At 41.1% G+C, this 20,993-nt stretch overlaps 1 protein-coding gene and 1 long non-coding RNA gene across 2 annotated transcripts in view; both read left to right on the top strand.

Moving 5' to 3' along the window:
- Positions 1-465: 465 nt before the first annotated feature.
- LOC113957471 lies at positions 466-10,874 on the top strand. Its single transcript, XR_003531166.1, has 5 exons — positions 466-637; positions 1,181-1,430; positions 2,562-3,576; positions 5,183-5,304; positions 8,813-10,874. It is a non-coding gene; the product is annotated as an uncharacterized LOC113957471 (long non-coding RNA).
- Positions 10,875-12,869: 1,995 nt separating this feature from the next.
- DPY19L1 (dpy-19 like C-mannosyltransferase 1) overlaps positions 12,870-20,993 on the top strand; it is a 44,364-nt gene continuing 36,240 nt past the window's right edge. The window contains exons 1-5 of the mRNA XM_027665021.1: positions 12,870-13,158; positions 14,081-14,149; positions 19,132-19,156; positions 19,670-19,757; positions 20,352-20,489. Coding sequence (XP_027520822.1) covers positions 12,870-13,158; positions 14,081-14,149; positions 19,132-19,156; positions 19,670-19,757; positions 20,352-20,489 — 609 coding nt within the window. The remainder of the gene's footprint in view (positions 13,159-14,080; positions 14,150-19,131; positions 19,157-19,669; positions 19,758-20,351; positions 20,490-20,993) is intronic.

A 20,993-nucleotide genomic window follows, 5' to 3' on the forward strand; every position in this document is an offset into this window, starting at 1 on the left:
CGGGCCCAGGTGTCCCCTTACAGCATAACCTTGCCATGAAACTTCAAAGCTCAGAGAAATGCTTCCAGCTCAGGTGCCACCACCATCGGGGAACTTCTTCTCATGGAGTAACTCACCGCAAAGGCCACGGCAGGGCAGGATGGAGTGTGCTGCACTAAATGGAGGGCAGTCACCTTCGCAATTTCTTATTAAGCATCAGTGAGTTTCTCACCTGTGGCCCAACACTCAGCCTTACCCTAAAGCTACGCAGACACAGGACCAGCTCCCACCTTTGCCTAACTGAAAACTAATGGTCCTTGGGATACCTTCTGACCCGTCCCTCCCGTAAGTGGATGCAGCCATGAGACAAACGCCACCTGGCAGGGAGGAATGCCGCTGTCCAAGCGGGGGCCGCGGCCGAGCCTTTCCCGGGCGCTCTGTGCCCTCTGCTGGTGGCGGCGGCCGGGCCGCCCGGGCCCTCCCGGCCCTGCCTGCCCGCCGCGGCCCCGGCAGAGCGGGGACAGGGGGGCTCGGCATCCGCCTCTTCGGGGAGGCGAACGGAGCTGGGAGAGTGAGCCGAGAAAGGGAAGTCCGAAGGAGGAAACAGAGAAGGAGTTGTGTATCCAATATTTTCCACGCGCCACAGATGCCACCTCTGGTGTTCCTTAAACTCCCCCTGTTCCCACTGGCCTCCCTCCTCTGACCTCAAGTCCCTGTAACACAGTGGTAGCTCAGTTCTTTTTACAGGGACCTACTCTGCCACTGCTGCACAGTTTCACTGTACTGCTTCAAATGTTTTTCAGGCAGTAATATCCTTTCCCCCTTCCTCCCCCCCAATGCCTAACCTACAGTCTGCCTCCAGTATATTTTCCCTGATTTTCTACCAGGTCCTCAGGTGCAAAATCCACATGGTGATTGAAAGGGTGCTGGCCTGCATCAGCTATCTATTTATGTTCCTTAAATTGATTAGGATTTTCTCTGGTTTGTTTTTATCTCAGTAGTTTTGTTTGGTTGTTGTCTACTTACTGGTTGGATGGCATCCAGAAAGTCATAAACTGTAATGTCTTTTTGGATTATGGATGGTAAGATATATATTTTTTTTACTCTATTAGTTTCAGCAAATATTAGTGTTGTCTGCAATAAATGAATCTGAACAAGAGAAAAGAGTTAGCTTGTATGCACTACTTCTAATTTCTTCCAGGTAGACAAAACAAGTCTATCAGTCTGTGCCTTAACAAAGAAGTAATCTTCAAATACTTTTGGAACATGTACTCAACACCATACCAGGCAGAAAATACACAGTCTGATTTTCATTGACACAAAAGGCAATTTATAAAGCTCAGGAAGCCTTGCAAGGATTAAAGCAGATGTCTGCACCCACTTAGAGCTTTCTTTCCACACCAGTGTTGTGTAACTGAATAGTTGTTCAGGACTTGCTGCTGCTGAACTGGGTAAGTGTGCCACACCTAACACCTTACTCAGGGCAAAACTATGTAGATTGAATGTTTGCATAAAGATGCATGTATTTTCTTTGGTGGCAATCATTTTCATGTTTGTAGCCCTTCACTTTGAGTCTCAGAAAGCATGGCGATGGTGAGCTATAAAGAGACCTTGTGATTTATTCTCTTGCAGTGGTCTCAACATTTTGTCCTGTTTTCCTTCCACAAATTGCATTGATCTAAACTGTTACTGATACAGAAGCCATCCAAATACAAAAACACACCCTACTATTTTAAAGTGTGATGTTGAATGAAGTTGAAATTGGCTAAACTGTAAAGAATCATTTGATATAATTAGACAAAGATAAATAATATATACAGAGACATTTCTTTAGGTAACTGAGTAAAAATCATGAGCTTAAGGACTTATTTTCCTCTTTAATCTTCATGATTTTTGATTTTATATTCAAGTGGACACAATGAAAGAAAGGGATTCACTCCCTGAAATGGATGAATCAGTCTCTGAGAAAGGATCGGGTTGTCTCAGCTGAACTCCCTAGTGAAATGGGAATAAATATGTTTTTAATGGAAATGCTGAAGTCCAGAGCGTGTGTCTGCCATAGCCCTACCAACTCCGGGGAGTAAAGATATATGACCAGTCTTGAGTTTGAATTCCTTCTTCTTCCAAGCCATATTTGGGGAGTTTTTTAGAAATAGGAGAGCTAAACCACAGAAAAGAAGATTCCATTAGTGCTAAAATTACAGAGACTGTACCACAAGGATAGGGCAACTCTGGAGAGTAAAGCAGAGATAGGACAGAAACCTGACAGTATTTATTGAGGTAAAGTTTGCAACAAGAGAAATGTGATAAAAACTTGAAGGTGTAGTTGCAATCTTTCTTCTTGTAAGGTGTCTGTAGGTGTGAACTCCTTTGCCTGCTTTAACTTTCCTTCATGCTCAAGGAGTGCAGTTCTTCTATGTTCTTCTATGAAGTTTAACATGGGCAAGTGCCAGATTCTGCACCTGGGACAGGGTAAACCTGGTTGTGTGTATAGATTAAGGAACAAGAGGCTGGAGAGCAGTGCTGCAGAAAGGAACCTGGGAGTCCTGGCTGATGGCAAGATGAATATGATTCTATTTCAGGTAGTAGTGACAATGTGGAGGGAGGACCATAAACATGTTCCCCATAAGACCTCTGGGACTCACCTGTGGAAATCCTGAGGAGGAAGAGACCTCAAGTCAGTTCAAAAGAAGACAGCAGCAAAAATCTATCAAGTAAGAGACAGTGAGACCCATTCTTGAACATGGGCAATAGAGTAAATATGATTCTTTGAGAAAGCAATATTTATTGTATCCTGGGGTAGAGGAGGTACATAGAAGGATGTCTTCTCAATTTCTTGAATTACATGCAAAATTTAACTATGACTGACTGAGCTTTTACACATCTCTGAGAGTGTGAGGTCTTGGGGTCTCTGAACTACTATAAGTAGCAGGTCAGGAGATCCAGGTTCTGGGGCTAAAACTCACTCTAGCACTTAGGTATTTCCTTTCTACCCATAGCACTCCTTTAAAAACGTAAGGAACACTGAAAACAGCGGAATCTCTCTTGGAGTTAGGCCTCTGTTGCACTTGCACATTTAAGGCTATTCTACAATATGACTTTTCCTCCCTCTTTTCTTCTTTGTCCTCTGACTTTTCATTTTCTTCTTCATTTATTGCCTGTCCCTCTTCATTTTCATTCCACATACACAGACTCTGTTCTCAATGCTATTAATCAGTTATTGTCACAACTCCCTTCCTTCCTTGTTTATCTCTCGTTTTAGATCATCCATTGTACTTACAAAGTAGATCTGTGTAGATCCATTAGTGAAACCTGTGTGCCTCTTTAAGACCCAAGCTAGTTTTTAACTACACACTCAGTGTTTCCTCCTTTTTATTTTGCTCTCCCACATCAAAAGAAAACCCCAAGTAAATAATACAGGTATGCCCTTGCTCTTTTGTTTTCAGAGTTCTTTCTCTTTTCTTGTTTGGTTTCTCTTTGATTTTTCAGGTGTGGTCAAAATCTGAAGGTGTTGCCGACGTATTTCATTGTAGAGACTGATCATCTCCAAGTTACATAAAACCTTCATGATAAACAACCAGAGTATGGCATATCAGGGTAATAATTGCATTTTCTTTGGCATATGAGGAGCTGGGTGGTCTCCAGCTCAAAGCTGGGTCAGGATATACTTGGGATGAAATTTTTTCATAAATACTCATTGAGGGATTAGCTGGTATATAATAATAAAAAGTAGGGCAGGAAGGGATCGTCAAAGATCATCTCCTTGGCTCAAGCCAAGATCAGTTTATAATTAAACCACCTCTGAAAGATGTTTATCTTATTTCCTTTTAAGAAGCCCCAACAATGGAGATTCCACAGGTCCTTTAAAGTTTCTGATGCTTAACTATTCTTTCCTTAGAAATTGGTCCTAATGTCTAACTTGACCAAGACTGAAATTTTAGCCCTTCACTACTTATCCAGTGCTTCTGTCTCTTCTTGTAGCAACCTTTCGCCTATTTGAAAACTGATATTGCATTCTCTCTGATTACTCTTCTCCAGGATATTTTTCACAATCTCCTTGTGTAGACTTCAAGGGGGTTTTCTGCTGTATTTATGTGCTTCATGAAGGTGGAAATCTGCTTTGCAACTACCATTGCTGATGTAAAATAAGAATGACAGTAAGGGGTAAAGGAGATTGGGAAAACTCCTTATCCTTCAGTGGGTCCATATCTTTTCCAAGGTGCAGTGTTCATAACTAGACACATTCCTTTAACTGAGATCTCACCAGTACTAACTGGAGTTAATAGATGACTTCAGGAGTGAGATATGAAACTATTTTTCACATACTCCAATGTAACATTTTGTTTTCCTAGAACTACAACACTGTTGACTGATTTCATTCTAATGTAAGAGATTTTTTATCAGTTTACTGTAAAGTAAGACTATCATAATTTATTTTGCATTCTTTCCTCTGCGGTTTTTCTAATAATGCTGGCAATAAGGCTTATAATGACAGCTGAAACATGGAGGCTCTGTGCTGCTTGCAAAACACAATTCTACATATGCATATGGTATGCTAACAGGAAATTACTTTAAACATGGTACAGGTAGCTTGTGAGTTGTTAGTAGGCAATGATTCCCTTTCTGTTTGAAAAGCAGATAGAATTTTTCCAAGTAACACATCAACAGATGGGAAAGATTTCTCTAAAGAGAAAATACTTTTTAAAACTTTATCACCTTTTTCTGATTCTGCATTCTGCTCTTTGACACTCTCTTATGCTTCCATTAAGTGGCAATTTTAAAAGCATCTGTTCCATGAAGTATTTCTTCAGCAAAACCCAGGTTTACTAGTGGGCCACAGTTTCCTTGCAGTGTAGCCCTGGGGCTCATTCTGGAATGTCAGCTCTGCTCATTATCAGTGAAATTCTCTGTAATTTGTGATGTGACAGTTGCATGGGGGAAATGGCTAAAGACAAGTATGTCTTTTGAAATATGCCTTCCATGCCCAGCAGTGCAGTTTGTTTTTTAGTATTTTATAGATGCTTTTTATATATACATGCATGGAAACACATACACTTGTATGTGTACACTTGAAAGTGCATTGTTTAGTGAATTCTCATTTTGCTATCAGGCTAACATGAGAAAATAAATGCTGTCCTATATTCAGGCTTCAGTCCACAATCAATATGTACATTGATATATATCACTGATGTAATCTCTCCAGAAGGTAAATCCTCTGAACTCCTACGTGTCATGCTATGGGGAATCATGCTACAAAACCCCCTACTGGGAAACAAGTTGTAGCACCTCGAGGAGCTGGAGTGGTTGCACCTGCCTTGTGAAACAGTAAGTCAACTGCTGCTCTCTGAGTGTAATGAGTTGTTCTGACAAGCTTAAAAAAAAAAAAAAAGGCATCAAACTACATTTAAGAAGGAAGTGCTTCCCCTCCTCCTCCCATAACCCCTTCAGTGCTACCTGCTGCACACTTCTTGAGAAGTGGGCTAGGCTAGGGATTTTTGTTAGCTATAGATACTTCTTTTGATTTGAATTCTCTTTGCTAAGATCAAAAGAAAGGAGGATTTCCTAGTGGTAGGGATGGGGTGGACAGTGCAGCCCACATCTTGTGTAAAGGTTAATGGGGCTTTTAGGGTGAGAGAGGGAGTGTCACGAAGGATCTGTGGTTACCTGTGAGCAATGGGTTGTTGGTGTGAGGGCAGAGATGGTCCCAGGCTCCCTTGCAGGACAGTCTGTGGTGCTTCAGGCAACACTCACAGGGAAGTGAAACTACCTAAAGTACCACACACCATTCATGAAGAGAGATGGTGAAGGCAAACACAAACAGAAGAGGAGTTTGTAAAGGACATCTCTGTATCCTTATAGGTGATTTGTATCTGCAGAATCAGAATGATCACCTGGAGCAATACAAATCTGTGGCAGATGGATTTACAATTTGTACTTGAAACACAGGCCTGATTCTTCTTACTTTGCATGCATGTCAAAGCACTTCCTCATGTAGAATTACTCAACATTTACAATTCAGGTGTGATTCAAGCTCTGCATAGATCAGTGGCTTAATTTAAATTATCAGCAACTCTGACAAAGCAGCATTAGAGTCAGCAAGAAATGACAATGGCCTGTTTAATCAATCAAACAACCCAGACTTAGCCTGCTAGTCTAGATGAAAGTGCATATTGAAAAAGAAATGAATGTGTTAATTCCGGGGGAGGAAAAAGTATATAAACACTTGGCATACTATTGTTTTTAACTGTGATGCAGAAGTAAAGAGGATGCCTTGGACAGTAGAGGGCACTGTGACCTCAAAAATAAGCTTCAAACTGGGCTTTAGTCGTACCTGTTTGTGAGCACAGTTAATAGAACACAGACAAATGCCGTATTCTAACTGAAAATGTGCTCTATTTGTTTCATAGTAGTTCAGGAGACTAGAGAGGCAATGTGAAGAAGTAAGGGGGGGACGACACAATGATAGGTAGTGGAAAGCCATGATGCCTACAAATACTCACTTGGAAAATTGAAAGAAAGGGATGAATTCTGTCAAGTTCCTTGACACTGTGGTACATCTTTATGTTTAGGGAAGACAATCTTTAAAGCTCGATTTGAGTGCTATTGTTAACAAGGTTTAGGAATGTATCATGAAAGCACAAAAGTATTCAGGATCGTGCTTTGAGACAGATTATCAAAAATTGAAAAGGTGAGGAAGAAGATGAGAAGATGTAACTGCTGCTGCAAGTCACCAACAAGGACAATGTCCTATTTTAATTTTGTATGGGTATAAATTAAAGGGTTTGTAGCATCAGCAACTTTTTTTCTTCTCTTGATAAGGTACCTAGCAAAAAGACAAGATTTATCAAGAAAGGACGCCCTGCAGCCCTTGAAGTGACCATGTTAGTCAGAAAGAATTCACCTTTTCTCAGTTGTATAAAAGCAGCAAACAGCATTTCCAAGCCACAGCTTTGTTTGTCATTTAAGGGGTGTTCACTGTGTAGGATTATCTTGCCTTCAGTCTGGTCTGCCATTTTGCTTAATTTGCCAGAGGTACTTTCTACTGCGGTTTTAATTTGCCTGTTCTCTACCTTCACTAACCAGGGCAGCATAGCACATACTGAAATCCCCACCGAAATGTGTGTCAGGTTAAGCAAAGTGTGAAACAGAAATAAACTTGTTAACATCTGAACAGGCAAGCTTAGACTGCTGCTGTTTCTGATATAGTTGTTTGTATTTCACAGTGGTCCGCAAGCTTCTCTCACTCTTGTCAAAACAGATTTGCCAGTACATCTCCATCAGTGTAGATTTATTGACTTTGATATGGCAACATATTTCAAGAGCCCTACTGTTTCTCACATCTGGTTGCTCTGCCAGTTGTTCACTGAAAAGCTAATCTGTGAGCACTTCCAGGTCATTGCTTTTCTCCTCTTTCTATTCTAAGTCCATTGCTGGTCCTCCCATATTTCCACTATAAATGGTGTCCATATTCTCAGTCTCACAGAGATTTTGTCTGCCATGAGAAGTAACTCAGTCCATGTTCATATGGTCCTGTTCTGTTGTTATCACTTAGCTCCTGCTTGTCACTGCAGGACTGCTACTCAGAGACACAACAGATAAACACTGACTCCATAAAACATTAAGTAAAACCACAGTGGCTAGTAAATCAAGTTAGGGGGAACTGGATCCATCACTTCTGCTTGTAACAGTGAGTTCTGGAGTCCTCAGATAACTTACTCTACAATTTTCTCCTGCAAAGAAAAGCATAATGAGATGCAGTTGCTGTGGCTGTGAATCATGGCATCTATGCCAAATTAGCATGACTACTCACAGTGGCCAAATGCCACACGATGAGAATGTGGAGTGTACCGCAAGAGATCTTCATTTTGAAAGCTGTAAGGAGATTATGTTATGCAGAGGAGTTAAAAGTCCTCAGGACAGTGAAGAATTACAGAAACATTCCAGGCCTCAGTTGGGAGGAAATGATCACACTCCATGCTTTAGGAGGGGGCATTGGCAAATCTCACAAATCAGCTGCTCAATAGGACAAGTGAATGGCTGTGCTGCTTTCATCATTCTGTCTACAGCAAGGAAAGAAGGGTAACTGGAGATATGTTAATCCTAGAAGGTTCCCAGTGTAGCCTAAATTTTTTTCCTGCTAGTCATAGTATCTATTGTCCTTTTTTCTTTAGTTATTATTTTTTCAGAGCTGCAGGGAAGCATTTAAGGTAGCATGAATATATGGTACTGGAAACTGAAAGCCAAGAAATCTGAAAAAGTCTGGTGGAGACTAATTAGGTTTTGTGACTCACCAATGTTCTTCAGTGTTATTCTGGTAGCAGGAACTCTGAGATTTACAATCACTGTCATAGAAATGAAGGAAGTAATTTCTTTGTCAAAGAAAGAAGGGCCTTCAGGACCTCTCCTTGTAAACATGTGATTTTTTTTTGTCGTTCTTTTTGCCAGGGTAGGCAAGCTGGGTAAATTGTTCTTATTTGTTTCTAGTAGAAACAAATTTTTGCTTGCTTGAGCAGTTAGCCATACAGACACAGATGTTCCAGTTCTATATAGTTTTTCATATATATAGTTAAAATGCAACTGCAACTATAAAAGTAAGAGAAGATTCATATGAACACAGATGTGCAAGTAGAGATCAGATTGCTGTATCAATAACTCACCAGAAGCATATTTTTCCCTCTTCAGGATGTAGGCAATGTATGTTTAAAGGGGTTGACTCCAAGGGGAATAGTGATATCCTGCAGCAAGTGAACTGGTCCAACAATGCTGTTAAATAGGACAAGGTACACACTATAATAGTTTGCCACTGCATTCCACTGGGTTTTTTTTCTGCCAGATTCCTCCAAGGGCAATTCTGCATTTTTACTTCTGCCTTAAGAGATTTCTTTGCCTTCTGGACTTCTATTCAGCTTGGTCTTCACAAGAAAAGGTCCCAACTATTTCTGTTCTCATAAAGTTCTTTCTGTAAGTAAGAATTTGTCTGCTCGGCTTTGACTGAAGCTCAATCAGTATTAATAATGAGTTAAGTCAGATATGGCCATATGGTGCGGAGCTCAAAACCCTCTAACTTCCCAGCTACTTACCTGGGGCTCTGAGCTCCACATTGCTGCAGCTCTGTTGCTGTCAGCACTCAAAATTACTAGTTTAATGCTAGGTTGAGCACATCTAACCATGCAGCAGCCACAGAACTGTTTGGTGAAGCGACATACTTTCCGAAACATGCTGACCTTGGATTAAATAAACCAGAGAAAAAGAGCCTGAAGTTCCCTAACTTGCTACAATGCAGTCCTGCTATTATTAAGTCTGCTGCTGAATGTGTGAAAGTGTGTGGGATCAACACAAACTTCACAGAAGCAAAGCCCCATGGTAGGTGGCAATGGCAGCTTTGTCAGAAAAATCTGCAGAATATGCTCTGAGGCTGTGCCGCTGGAACAAAGCAGAGAAGTACAAGAAACATCATTATAGACTGAAAAAAGGAATCTCTACAGGCACTCTTATTCGGATCTCCTTGGGAGAGAGAAGGGGTTAGTATTGGTAATAAACTGTAAAGGTCTCATTTGAGGCAAGAGGAAGAGAGAGAACTGGTGCCAAGAAACAGTACAGAAGATGAGAACGAGTGGAAGAAAAGAAAGCAAGCTCTGGACTATTTGATAATGAGGTGTGCCTGTCCAGTGTCCTGAGGAATGAATAATGTTAGAGAATATATAGGAACTGCCAAGGCCAGTGTGTTTCACTTGCAGGGTCTCATTCCTGAGGACTGTGAGTTATCGTCACTGACAGTGTGCCACAATCACTATCCAACTAAGGTTGCTGATACCTATCAGAGTGATTTGGAAATATGAAGAGACAATCCAGTGATTATGGAAAATGTGCGAGCAAAGAGATAGAGAAGACCTAGCAGAAAGAGGAATGTTGTGTTCCAGGATGTGCCTTGTCCTGGGACAGTAGAAAACTGTGAAGCAACGGCTTACGGATTTTGCACTCCCTGGACAAAAGGAGTTAAGATAAACTGATTAAGATGATGTCTCTCCTATGGACTTAACATATATCCTTCAACATCCTTGAGAGTTAAGAGAAATTAAATTTATTTTCAGAGATATATTTCCTTCTTCCTCTTCCTTCTTGTTATAAACAGTAAGGTCTGTGCTGATTTATTGGAATTACTCCTTTCGCTGTGATGTGCAGGATTAGTAATGAGCTACTCTGTCTGAAACGTGATGTTAGGTATTAAACATAGCACTTCTGGAAAAAATATGCAATTCCTGTGATGATATAAACCCAAGGTTTATTTCTTACTACTTGTGTCTTACAGACTGAAACGTGTAATTTTATTTTTAGAGGTGTACTGTTCTACTGCAGCTCTTTTGAAGTAGTGTTGATGGTGTTCTATAGCATTTCATAGTTGCTGAATATGGGCACCTTTACATTTAAGAATGTCATGTTCTATTTTTCCATACTTATAGTAACTTTTAAAACCTTTAGAGTTGTTTAGTAGTACGTGCCTTTGTAATCAGATTCTGTGGGTGGTACCTTTTGAAATAAATTGCCTGAAGAGCTTTAATAAAAGAAAACAGCCTGAAGGTAATTGGTTTGCTGAAGGCTGGAGCAGGCCCAGTTAACCTCAATGGTTGAGCCATCCCACAGCGATTATTTGAACCTTAATAATATCAACCCTTCAAGTTTCTAAGTGTTCCATGACTCTACTGGTTTTGGCAAAATTTGAAAATAGGTCTCAGGAGCTAAAAATCAGCAGAACATATCATACTACTCTTTTTCTATGTCGGTTACATTAAAAACTCTATCTGGAGCCTGTACCCTTCAATCACTCAGACAGTAACAATAGACTCCTTTGGTTACTAAATTTACAGCAAGGTTACTTGATTAAAATCAAATATAAACCAGAGCAGATTGTGTAACTTTTTCTCTTGAAAAGCAGGTGGGAAAAATAGCATGTATTCTTCAAACACTTGAAGTGTCTTCCCTTTAATAAGCACAGATAAATGTTTCTTGCAATACGAAACTGGTACATGTAATTCACACTGGAAGAAGGGCCTAGGTACTCAGGAGACTGGCTGTTTTATATGAAAAATACTATTTCTTCCTTGCTCACCTTTTGAGATCAATGTAAGACATGCCCTTCGCAATTATCTCCCCAAAAGAGCTAGTGAAGGGCTATTTTCCCTCAGCAAGGAAAGAAATGTGGAGCCAAGAGACACACAGGCCCTCTGTCAGCCCCACAGGCATTTGTTTAGTACCTTTACAGGTTTGTATCTTTACACCCTTATTGTGGTGTAAACAGCCTTCCTACTACCACAAAGACACAAAAGCCATCCTGTCCTTACACATTCGTTACCTCGGTAGCTATAAAAGTATATATATTATTGAACAATTTTTTAAATATTATCTTAGTACAGTATTTGCCACATAAGGCTCAAACCATGCGTTTCACAGGCTAGGATTCATAAAAATAATTAGGAAAAAGAGATGAAAAGAAAGAGGTGGTAAACATTTTAGAAAGAGACCTACATCTGTTATGACAGAGGAAAAATATGGAAAAGCCAGGAAAAAGAAGCAGAGAGTTTCAAACGTAGGAAACTTGAGAGCAGAACCAAACAGAGAAACAAAGAGAGCAGAGGGATAAAGAAAAGCCTGAAGACAGCAATGATGAGCACCTAGGAGGCAAGGAATAGGTACGATCAAGAAAGGACTTCCAAGGGACAAAAAGAAGATGTTAGGGAGGAAAGAATGAAATGGATCTGCTTGGAGAGGTTGTAGTTACTGAAGATGTTATATTCTGCTATACTTAATCAACACTATCAAAAAGTGGTAATTAAATTAATGTATCCCTATCGGATGAGCTGCTGCCTAAGCACTGCTCTGTGCTAAAGCACTGGTAGGAGGAGGAATGACAGTTTTCTGCAGCTGGGTCTTGTTTGACAGTTGTGCTGTATATTCAACACTCTTCAAAAGAACAGTAATTCCAGCTGTTACAGTAGGAGCTACAGTGGTTGCTGCTGAGAAGTTCCTGAGGAGAACTGCTCTGGAAAAGTCATAAAACAATACCTCAAGGGTCCGCGTTATGCAGAACTTGTGCACAATAAGGCCTTTTAACCTCTGAACCCAAAGCAAGGTTTGGGCTGGAGCTGCCTGGTGCTCCTGGGCTGAGAGGCCACATCGCTGGCACATGGTAAGGCAAACCCACGTTTAAATTCCATAACGAGGAGGTGCAAGAGGAGGAAAGAAGGGTGTCTTCTGTGGCGGGGAAGCCCCTAGGACATGGCAATAAAAAACACAGCCGGGTTACCTCCTGGCATTAAAAATTTTGGCAATTTGGGCGGGGGGAAGGGCTCTTCTGGGGTGGTCTCGGTTTAACCGAGACAACGCTTACGAAGCTGAACGGCCCAGGAACGGGAAGGGCAACCAAGGGAAACACCAGGGGCAAGAGACCACAGCTGCGTGAGGGTGGCGGCAGCCCCGCCCGCTCGGCGACCGGCGGGAAAACCTCCCCCGCCCCTCCGGCAAGAGAGGGAGGGAGTGAGCGAAAAGCGCTTCACTCCCGCCTCCTCGTCCTCCCGCTCCTCCTCCCCGCCGGGCTGAGGGGGCGGTGCGTCCGTGAGCGGCGGGGCGGAGCGGGGGGCGCGGGGGCCGCTCCCCGCCCCGCCGGCAGCGCCGCCCCCTCCCCCACGTGCCCAGCCGGGCGGAGCGGGCGGCGGCGGAGCACGGATCGGCCGCCCCCTCGCCCCGGTACTACGAGCCGCCGGCTGCGGCTCCGCCCCGTGGCCTCCGGGCCCTGCCAGGGGGTGGGGGAAGCTCCTCGCCGAGCACCGCCCTCATCGGCTCGGCTCCCCTCCCCTCCGGCGCGGCGCCCCGGCCCCGGCGGGGACTATGCGGAGATGGTCGTCCCGAGCCGAGGCAGGAACAAAGAGTCGCCGCCGCTCAAGCCCGGGCAGCAGCAGCAGTCGCCAGGCGCCAGCCCCAGCCGCGGCCGCCGGCCGCACTCGCCGGGCAGGCAGCAGCTCTCCGGCGGGGCCCGCACCATGCGGAAGGGAGGCGGCGGCCGGCGTGGAGCCCGGGGCGACCCTCGGGGATCCTGCCGGGAGGGGCCCGCGGCCCAGCAGGTCCCGCTCCCCCAACGCCGCGGGCCCCTGAGGCTCCTGCGCGTCTTCGGAGAGCAGCTCCGAGGTGAGGCTGCTACCCCGAACCCTGCCCCCCTCCCCGCTCCCTATGCCCCTGCCAGGATGGGGGGCAGCCCTTCCGCCCGGGGGGAGCGCGCTGGGACTGGGTGTCGCTTCCAGCCCCTCTTTCCGGGTGTCCCGGCACGGCAGGCGAGCCCCCGTGGTACGCGGTGGCTGTTCCCGGGGAAGGGAGCGCCGGGACGTCCTTCCTCGGGAAGCAGCGGTCCGGGGGTGGCGGGCAGGAAGCGGGCACCCCGCTGGTCTCCCGGCTGGAGGGAGGGAGGGAGGCGGGAGGGCGGTGTCTGGCACTGCCCGGGACAGGGGCCGGTCGCGCTCCCGCCCTGCCCGGGCCCGTCCTCCAGCCCCCTCACAACCCGGTGGCGGGTAAAAAGAGAGAAAAGCTGACAAAGAACCACACAGGGATCGGCGAGAACCAGGGGCAAGGGGAAGGAAGAGAGTTATTTTACCACTTCAGCATCCTTTGGGGGAGAAGTGGGGAAACGTGCTGTTTGTGCAACTAACTCTTGTTAAAACAGTCCCTCTGGTGGTGTTGACTAGCGCAGTTCATAGTGCTGGCATGACCAGCTTGTTTCTTGATAACGCTGTGCTGAAAGCGTGGAGGGTTGTGTGTACTTTAAAAGTCTTGACTTCCTGTTTGAACAAATTCGTCCGTAACATACCTGTGTAGAAATCCTCCTTTGACAAGCTATTTTGTAGATATTCTTTCAGAAATAAGAAACTTAATGATTTGTATAGTCACCTGAATAGTCTATCTGTGCTGTTTAAAGCTTTTATGTGTGATTATGAACTCTGTATGAAATTTCAGCATTTTTGAACTCTAGTCAAGATTTTTACTTAAAACTGATGTTGCAAAGTACAGAGTTCCTTTTGCAGGGGCTGTTCTTAAGGTACTTGTGTTCTTTTGGCAGTGTTTGTTGTCGACAAAAAGACCTTCATCATAAAAGCTGATAGCAAGATATGGCTCACATTTCTTCTGGGTAAGTAGAAGAAATATATTCGGGCGTAAATGCTCTTCTTTTTACCTTTCTTTCTCCGGAATTGTAAACTGTCAAAATGCATTTGTAAATACAGCTTGGAAAAACACAAAAACATAGCTTATGTTGAAAATGGGCAGGAAATAACTTCCTGCCTGGTAACTTTTGTAAAGCTGTTACTGTAGCAGTTGATGTGGTATCACAACATTTGTAGGAAAAAGAATTCCAGATATTTATGGATCTTTCCTATTCAGTCATTAATTTCTAGGGGGAGAAAAAAACCCAGCAATTCTTATTGAGTAATTTATTCAAAACAGCTTGCTTGGGAAGAATTATGGATGGAAGAACATACAGTTGTAGGGGGATGTAAGTTCAGATGTTATTTGGGAATATTTTTGAGTAAATAATGAAATGACCAATGGCCAAAGTCTTCAAAAAAACACCTAAAGTGTTTGTGAAATTAAATAAGAAATGCATTCCTAAAATCAACAAATGTTAAGTAGTAGCATGTTTGTAAGATGCACAGTTATATATACCCTTAAAGGTATTATAGTAAAAGACTATGATGGTATTCCAAAGATGCTGGTACTATTAATCACACCACCAGTAGTCCTGGTTGCCAAAGGGAGTTTCTTCAGTTTGATGAATTACATTGCAAAGGAATAGCAGGGAAATAACCCTTAGATTACAAACTAGTTGATGAATAGTGTTCCTGAATTGCTTTGCTTACATCTGTTTAGTCAGCATTTCCTAGACTCACAGTTACTTAAATGACGTAGAAACATTAAACTGATGGTCAAAATTGAAAAATTATTTTCTTTGATTGAAATTTGAGAGCAGATTAGGGAGAGAGCTTTATAATTTCTGGAATTTGAATTTGTCTGTGAAACTCAGATAATCAGTTACATACATCAGGGAGGTATTTACATTTTTAATAGCAGTGAGACCATAACAGCAAATTATGTGATAACATACAATATTTGCAGTAGCAAAGAATGTATATACACTAAATATGAAATAGTGGGGTTTGATTAGTTTTACTGGTATTCGAATTTTTGTTGTCATTTTACTTAAGCTTTAAGGCCCATGTTTTAAAAACAGGCTCCCAGAGCTGGAACTGGTTTTGTTATAGAGTGTGAAATTTTTTCTTATGCAAATTACCTCCAATGCAGCAATAAAATTGTCAAAAATTTCAAGGATAGTCTTATACTACACTTTGCCCTCCTATGTTGGGTTTTTTTTTAAATGACGATTGACTTGAGGCCTTTTTCTTGAAGATGTCCTTTTTATATTGAACAGAATCTCAAAATGGAACAACTTGACTAAGTTGCAGAAGTAGTCTGTGCTTGCAGGTTCCTCATTGTTTCCAGTTTTGCTGTATTCCTACCTCAACACTTTGTGGGTATTTGCCAAGTATTAGTTTCTTGTATGCTTCACATCCTGCTAGATTACAGTATCTCAGCATCTGTTGTTCTCTTGGTAAATAAAGCCAAAGAATGGCTTTATTCTTCAGTATTTAATTTCCAGAATTAAAATCCTTTTTAGATGCCATTCATATTGCTTTTCTTAGAACAGCACACAGGCAAAAATAGGAAATCTATCAGACTTTACATAATAGCCCTAGTCTGCAAAAATCTTATAATGTGCTTTGCTTTTAGGGATTCTTAGGTTGGGTGAGAAAATGGCACCTGCAAGTTCGAGTACATAGTAGCTGTGTAAGTGTTTGTAGCATTAGACTATAGCGTTCCCTTCCGGTCCTCTACTTCATTCTTTCCCCAGTAAGGACATTAATGGGATCAAAGGATGGTAATTTAAGAGAGCTGATCTGAATGTTTTGAATCAGAAACAAGATTAATGCAGTGTGTTGAAAAATGCCGATTTGTACTCACAGTGGAAGTCCATGAATTAAGACCATTGTCTCTTGAAATGTGAGTAATTACATTGCTGGGCGATTATGAAAGGTCTTGATTTTGTATTTATAATAGAGCCATATTGTGAATTTTTGTAAAAATGTGTATGGAATTCTCCAAAATAACTGTGAATGTGTTTACTGTTCCTGCATTGACTTTAAATGAAACATTTACTGAAGAATAAGATTGAGAGAGATTGTTTTCTCGATGAAATAAGTGGTATGTTTGAAAGTGAAATGTAATTTCCATATTAAAAGATAATTTATTTGCATCAGTAAAATACTGCATATTTGGCTTATTTGGAACCATGTGAATTTGAGATAATGAACAGTATTGGTAGCTAATATGCATTTGACTTTATTGTATATTCTTACCTAACATATAATCCATCTTAAAATTGATTTTTTTTTTAATTTTTTTTTTTTATAGTTGTGGTATGTGTATATGTGAATGTATTTCAGCATCTGATCTTACTGGGAGTCTTAGGAATGTTGCTAAGAAATGAAATAATGCCCTGTGCCAATGTGCAATTATTACTCAATAAGTAATAACTAAGAAAGATATGGACTGCTCTATTTCATTCCATAGAATTACTGCAAAATGTTTTTTTCTTACGGAATATGGTTTGCTGCATTGCTGATATAGCTAATGTGCTTACCTGGAATTCCACGTCAGATCAATATCTGCTTTTCTGAAAGAGAAATTTGCAGCTTTCCATGAGAACTAATGTAAATCTCCTTAGCATAAAAAAAAGCCTGCAGCTCCTGAACCTTTCAGAAGGCGTTAAGTTCTGCTTACACTGAGCAATTCTTTGGTGATTTTTTTTTTTTTCCAGAAAGTATATGTGATAAAGTGAGGTTTTTAGTAAAAGTTTGAGGTCTTCATTTTCTAACTGGAATCCAGCCTTGCCTAACCTCAACTACTGTGCGAAGTGTTCAGCTTGAGCTAAATGTTAAATGGTACAGGCAGGTAGTTTAGAATTTTTTTTCCCTGTTAGGTAATTTTTGTTTCTTTTTTTTTAATTATTTTTAATTTCTGTCTTGCCCAGCTTCACCTTGCAGATCTTCATGTACAAAACTTTAATTTTAAAATTAGATCATAATGCAACAAACTACATTTATGAACCTTGTGGTGACAATGATAACAAGTACTGCCATCACCAGCACTTCCAGGCTCTTGACTGGAGGAATATCTGGTTTGGATATGTATATACTAGGCCATGAAACGTACATTAAGTCCACTCCCATTCCACATAAATTTAGTGCTTTTGCAAAGGTGTTTTTCTTTCTCTTATTCCTGCTGCTTTCCAGAAGCAGCCAACCATACTCTTGTAAAATTCAGTCTGAACACATGTGCATTCACTAACTCTCTGACTTTCTGCATCGATATGCAGGCATTGCTGTATGTTTTACTGATGTGTAAGCAATTTGATCCATTCCACATTGCCATAGAGGCAAGGGCTGTGCCCAGGAATGGGGGGAGTTGTGTGCTGGTCAGCACCCTGGAGAGAGACACAGTGCTCAGCACCTTTCTTGCCCCAGCTGGGTGTAAGCAGGGCAGGTGATTATCTTCTCCACTTTCTCTCTGTTCTATATAGACTATGTGAATAAGAGGGCTCTTCATTAACCATAAAGATTTTCATGGATTGAAGACAACTAGTCTGCCAGACCCTTCTGTGGCAGAAAGCCACTGTGTGCCTAGAGGGCAACCAAGACACCTTCAGTCTAGGAGGAGCACTGTGATCCCCCTGAATGCCTGCCCATTATCCCTCACTTATGCTGGCTTTGCTTCCATGCTGAGCTCTGTATATGTTGTCAATGCTGCCCAAGGAAAATGGAGTGGTTTCTGCTCTCTATGGATCTTGTCATGCTCAAGAGGTCAGAGACCTAGATTGTTAACCTACTGCTTTATCATCATTTGTCTTTTCCCTTTGTCCCTCAGATTACCTCCCTTGTTCTGTACTTATGTGACAGCAGTGCAGACAGTCTTCAAATGGACAAATGGAACATTACTGCATGCAGAGTCTATTTTTTCTAGCAATTATAGTTGCAATGAGATTTGCATTGGTTGTCACAGTCCTTTTGGATTTCTGATATTTACACCAAAATGTAGTTTGTAAATTAAAATTTATTTAATGAACTCATGGGGAAAGAAAACAAACATGACAAACAAGGGCTCAGTCCACTTTGTAGAGACTAGTTTAACATGGGGAATTTACTAACTCATCACTTAAGGCATGAGGGGTTGAACTCACAGGTTCTCTAATTCACAACTCAGCTTGAAGCTTCTAACCTGTGCACCTGTGAGCATGATAATTACCTAGATGATGGTGGGAGTGTTCATCCTTCCTTTTTCATCACAGTGCAGGCATCCCCTGTATCACACTGGGAAGTATGAAAGCCTCACCAGTCCAGCAGCTTCAAAAACTTTTTAGCTAAGCTGACATATTTATACCTTCTAGCTTGGAAGTTTGGTCTATAGCGTTTCCATGAGTTAGCAATTTCTGAGGACACTGCCAGACAATCAATATGCAAGGATTATGGCTGCAGGAGACAGCAAGCTGCAGGTGATAATGGCTGCATAGTGACCTTAAGCCCTCTCTGGTCACCAGGTCCTGCCTGTTTTTTGCCCTTGCTTTGGCCTAGCAGTGCGGCTTGTAGCATGCATCAGGCCTTAGCTCGAGTTGTGTGTTGGCAAAAATCTGAGCAGGAGTTGAGTGAACAGTCATAGGAGGTGTGATAAATGCTAAAAACATTTGTGCTTATTAAAAAAAAATGCTTGTAATTCAGTTTTGTTGTTGATAGGTGTAGTATGTGCATTAGATGGTGGTGGTCCAACTTGAGTGATGCAGGATATAGGTGGAAACATTGCCTATTGCTGATTAGCACAGCATAATTTCAGATTTTGAGAGACCTGACCATGAAAGTTAATTCAGATGTTCCTATTCTTCTCTTCCTCTGGAGTCTTGAGTACCTTCTGTGCATCTGTGAAATAGTACTGTAATTACTACGATGAACGTGATTTCATGTTCAGTTATTTATTTGAGTAACTTCGCACCTTTTGTTTCCTTTACAGCTGTTTTTGCAGGAGTCCTACATTGGTAAGGTTAAATTTATTCTTTGAGAGTAATATGGTATTTTAAAATAATAAAAATAGAACTTTTACTTATTTTTAGACAAGATAGTGGGATAATTTATATTTAGATCTTTCCTCTCAAAACTAAATTGTCTGTGAGCTGAGTAGTTCTGTTCTTGTGAAGCTGATGTGACAGGTTTCTTAAACCTGTTCAGAGAAGAGTGAAGCCTACTTTTCAGGTAGAAAATTGTTGCTTAATCATTAAATGTCTGCCCTTAAATTAAAATACATTACAGTATTATATAGGATTATAGTATTATAACTAATGCCGTAATAGAATTTACTAAATACTCTATGGGTTTGTATTTTTTCAGTTAAAAATTATCTAAATAGAGGGGAATATTGCTATCATATGTGAGTAAATAAAATAGCAGTTTGTAAGTAAACTTCTTTTCTTCATTGAATGTTCCTTGGTATCTATGACTTAATACATTTTAAACCTCTTTATTGGGTTTCAATTATTATTATTTTTTAACAGGTGTCACATAACAGCTCTATTTGAAAACGACCGTCATTTTTCTCACCTGTCAACACTAGAAAGAGAAATGGCTTTTCGCACGGAAATGGTTAGATTATGTTTCAGTGGCTGGAAAACTTCTGTCTGTAATCTGATCACGGGCTTCCCAAATTTTTTTAATGTGTTCTGGATAAGTAAATATATTGATCTCTTGCAGCTAACGTGCATTACACATGCAGAGTGTTCATGTGTCTTGTAGTTCATCACTGTGAGTGTGTCACTTCACAGTTCACTTTAAATATAATTTAAAAGTATGTTTCTAAATGTGCAAGTACCTTATACCTTGCTTTCAGTTTTAGTCTTGTTATGCAACCATTTTTCTAAATAATTTATTTATTTAATAAATGTTGCATATGTATACACCTTTTGTCTGCTTTTGAGAATTGTGAAATGCTATGCTAGTGCAGAGATACCAGATGAAATGATAGATTTCCAGATATGCTGTGAAACACGATGAAAGGAAACCCACATTGCTTGTTTCAGTGACAGTAACAAGAGATTTGAGAAACTGGATAGTCCTCTTGAATAAGTTTGTCTCGTGTGTTACATTACAAAGTTTGTTTAAAAATGAAGCTTGTATATGACAGTTCATGAAGCAGAAGTGGCCTCTTTAATTGTAAATAATAATTCTACTCTCCTGTAGGGTCTTTATTATTCCTACTTCAAGATCATTATTGAGGCACCATCATTTTGGAATGGAGTATGGGCAATTATGAATGACAGACTAACTGAATATCCTTTAGTGATTAACACCTTACAAAGGTTCAATCTTTACCCAGAGGTGAGCTATATTTTAAAAATAATACCTTCTGTGAATCTTTTGTTTCTTTAGCTTTGACTACAAATTTGTAAGAAATGTTACTCTGGAAAATTGTCAAGATAAGGTGACTAATGAGGTGTTGCTTAAATACAGAATTTTAGTTCCAGATTTCAAATGATAAAGCTACTTCATACATTGTGATCAATTTTGAGTATGTTCAGTCAAATGTGAATGCTTTCTAGATCTTAGTATTTATTTTGTGCAGTCTTCCAATTGCAGTCCAGTTCTGTACTTCTTGTCTTCTTTTGTTCTCTTCACTGAGAGCAAGTAAGTTGCTGACATTATGTACTTCAGGAAATATGACATATGAAATATCAGTAGCATGTGATAATAATGACTGCAGTGATACAGGTAGCAAGAGGTTATTTTGTCTTGCATTTTGTATAGGACACACAAAACTAACAGTTCACTATGGCCATAAAATCTGTGAGTGGTAATAGTTTACTTAGATGTTGCAAAGGAAAT

Source organism: Corapipo altera, unplaced genomic scaffold, assembly GCF_003945725.1.
Source record: "Corapipo altera isolate COAL_440 unplaced genomic scaffold, ASM394572v1 89, whole genome shotgun sequence".
In the NCBI taxonomy this organism is placed as follows: Eukaryota; Metazoa; Chordata; class Aves; order Passeriformes; family Pipridae; genus Corapipo; species Corapipo altera.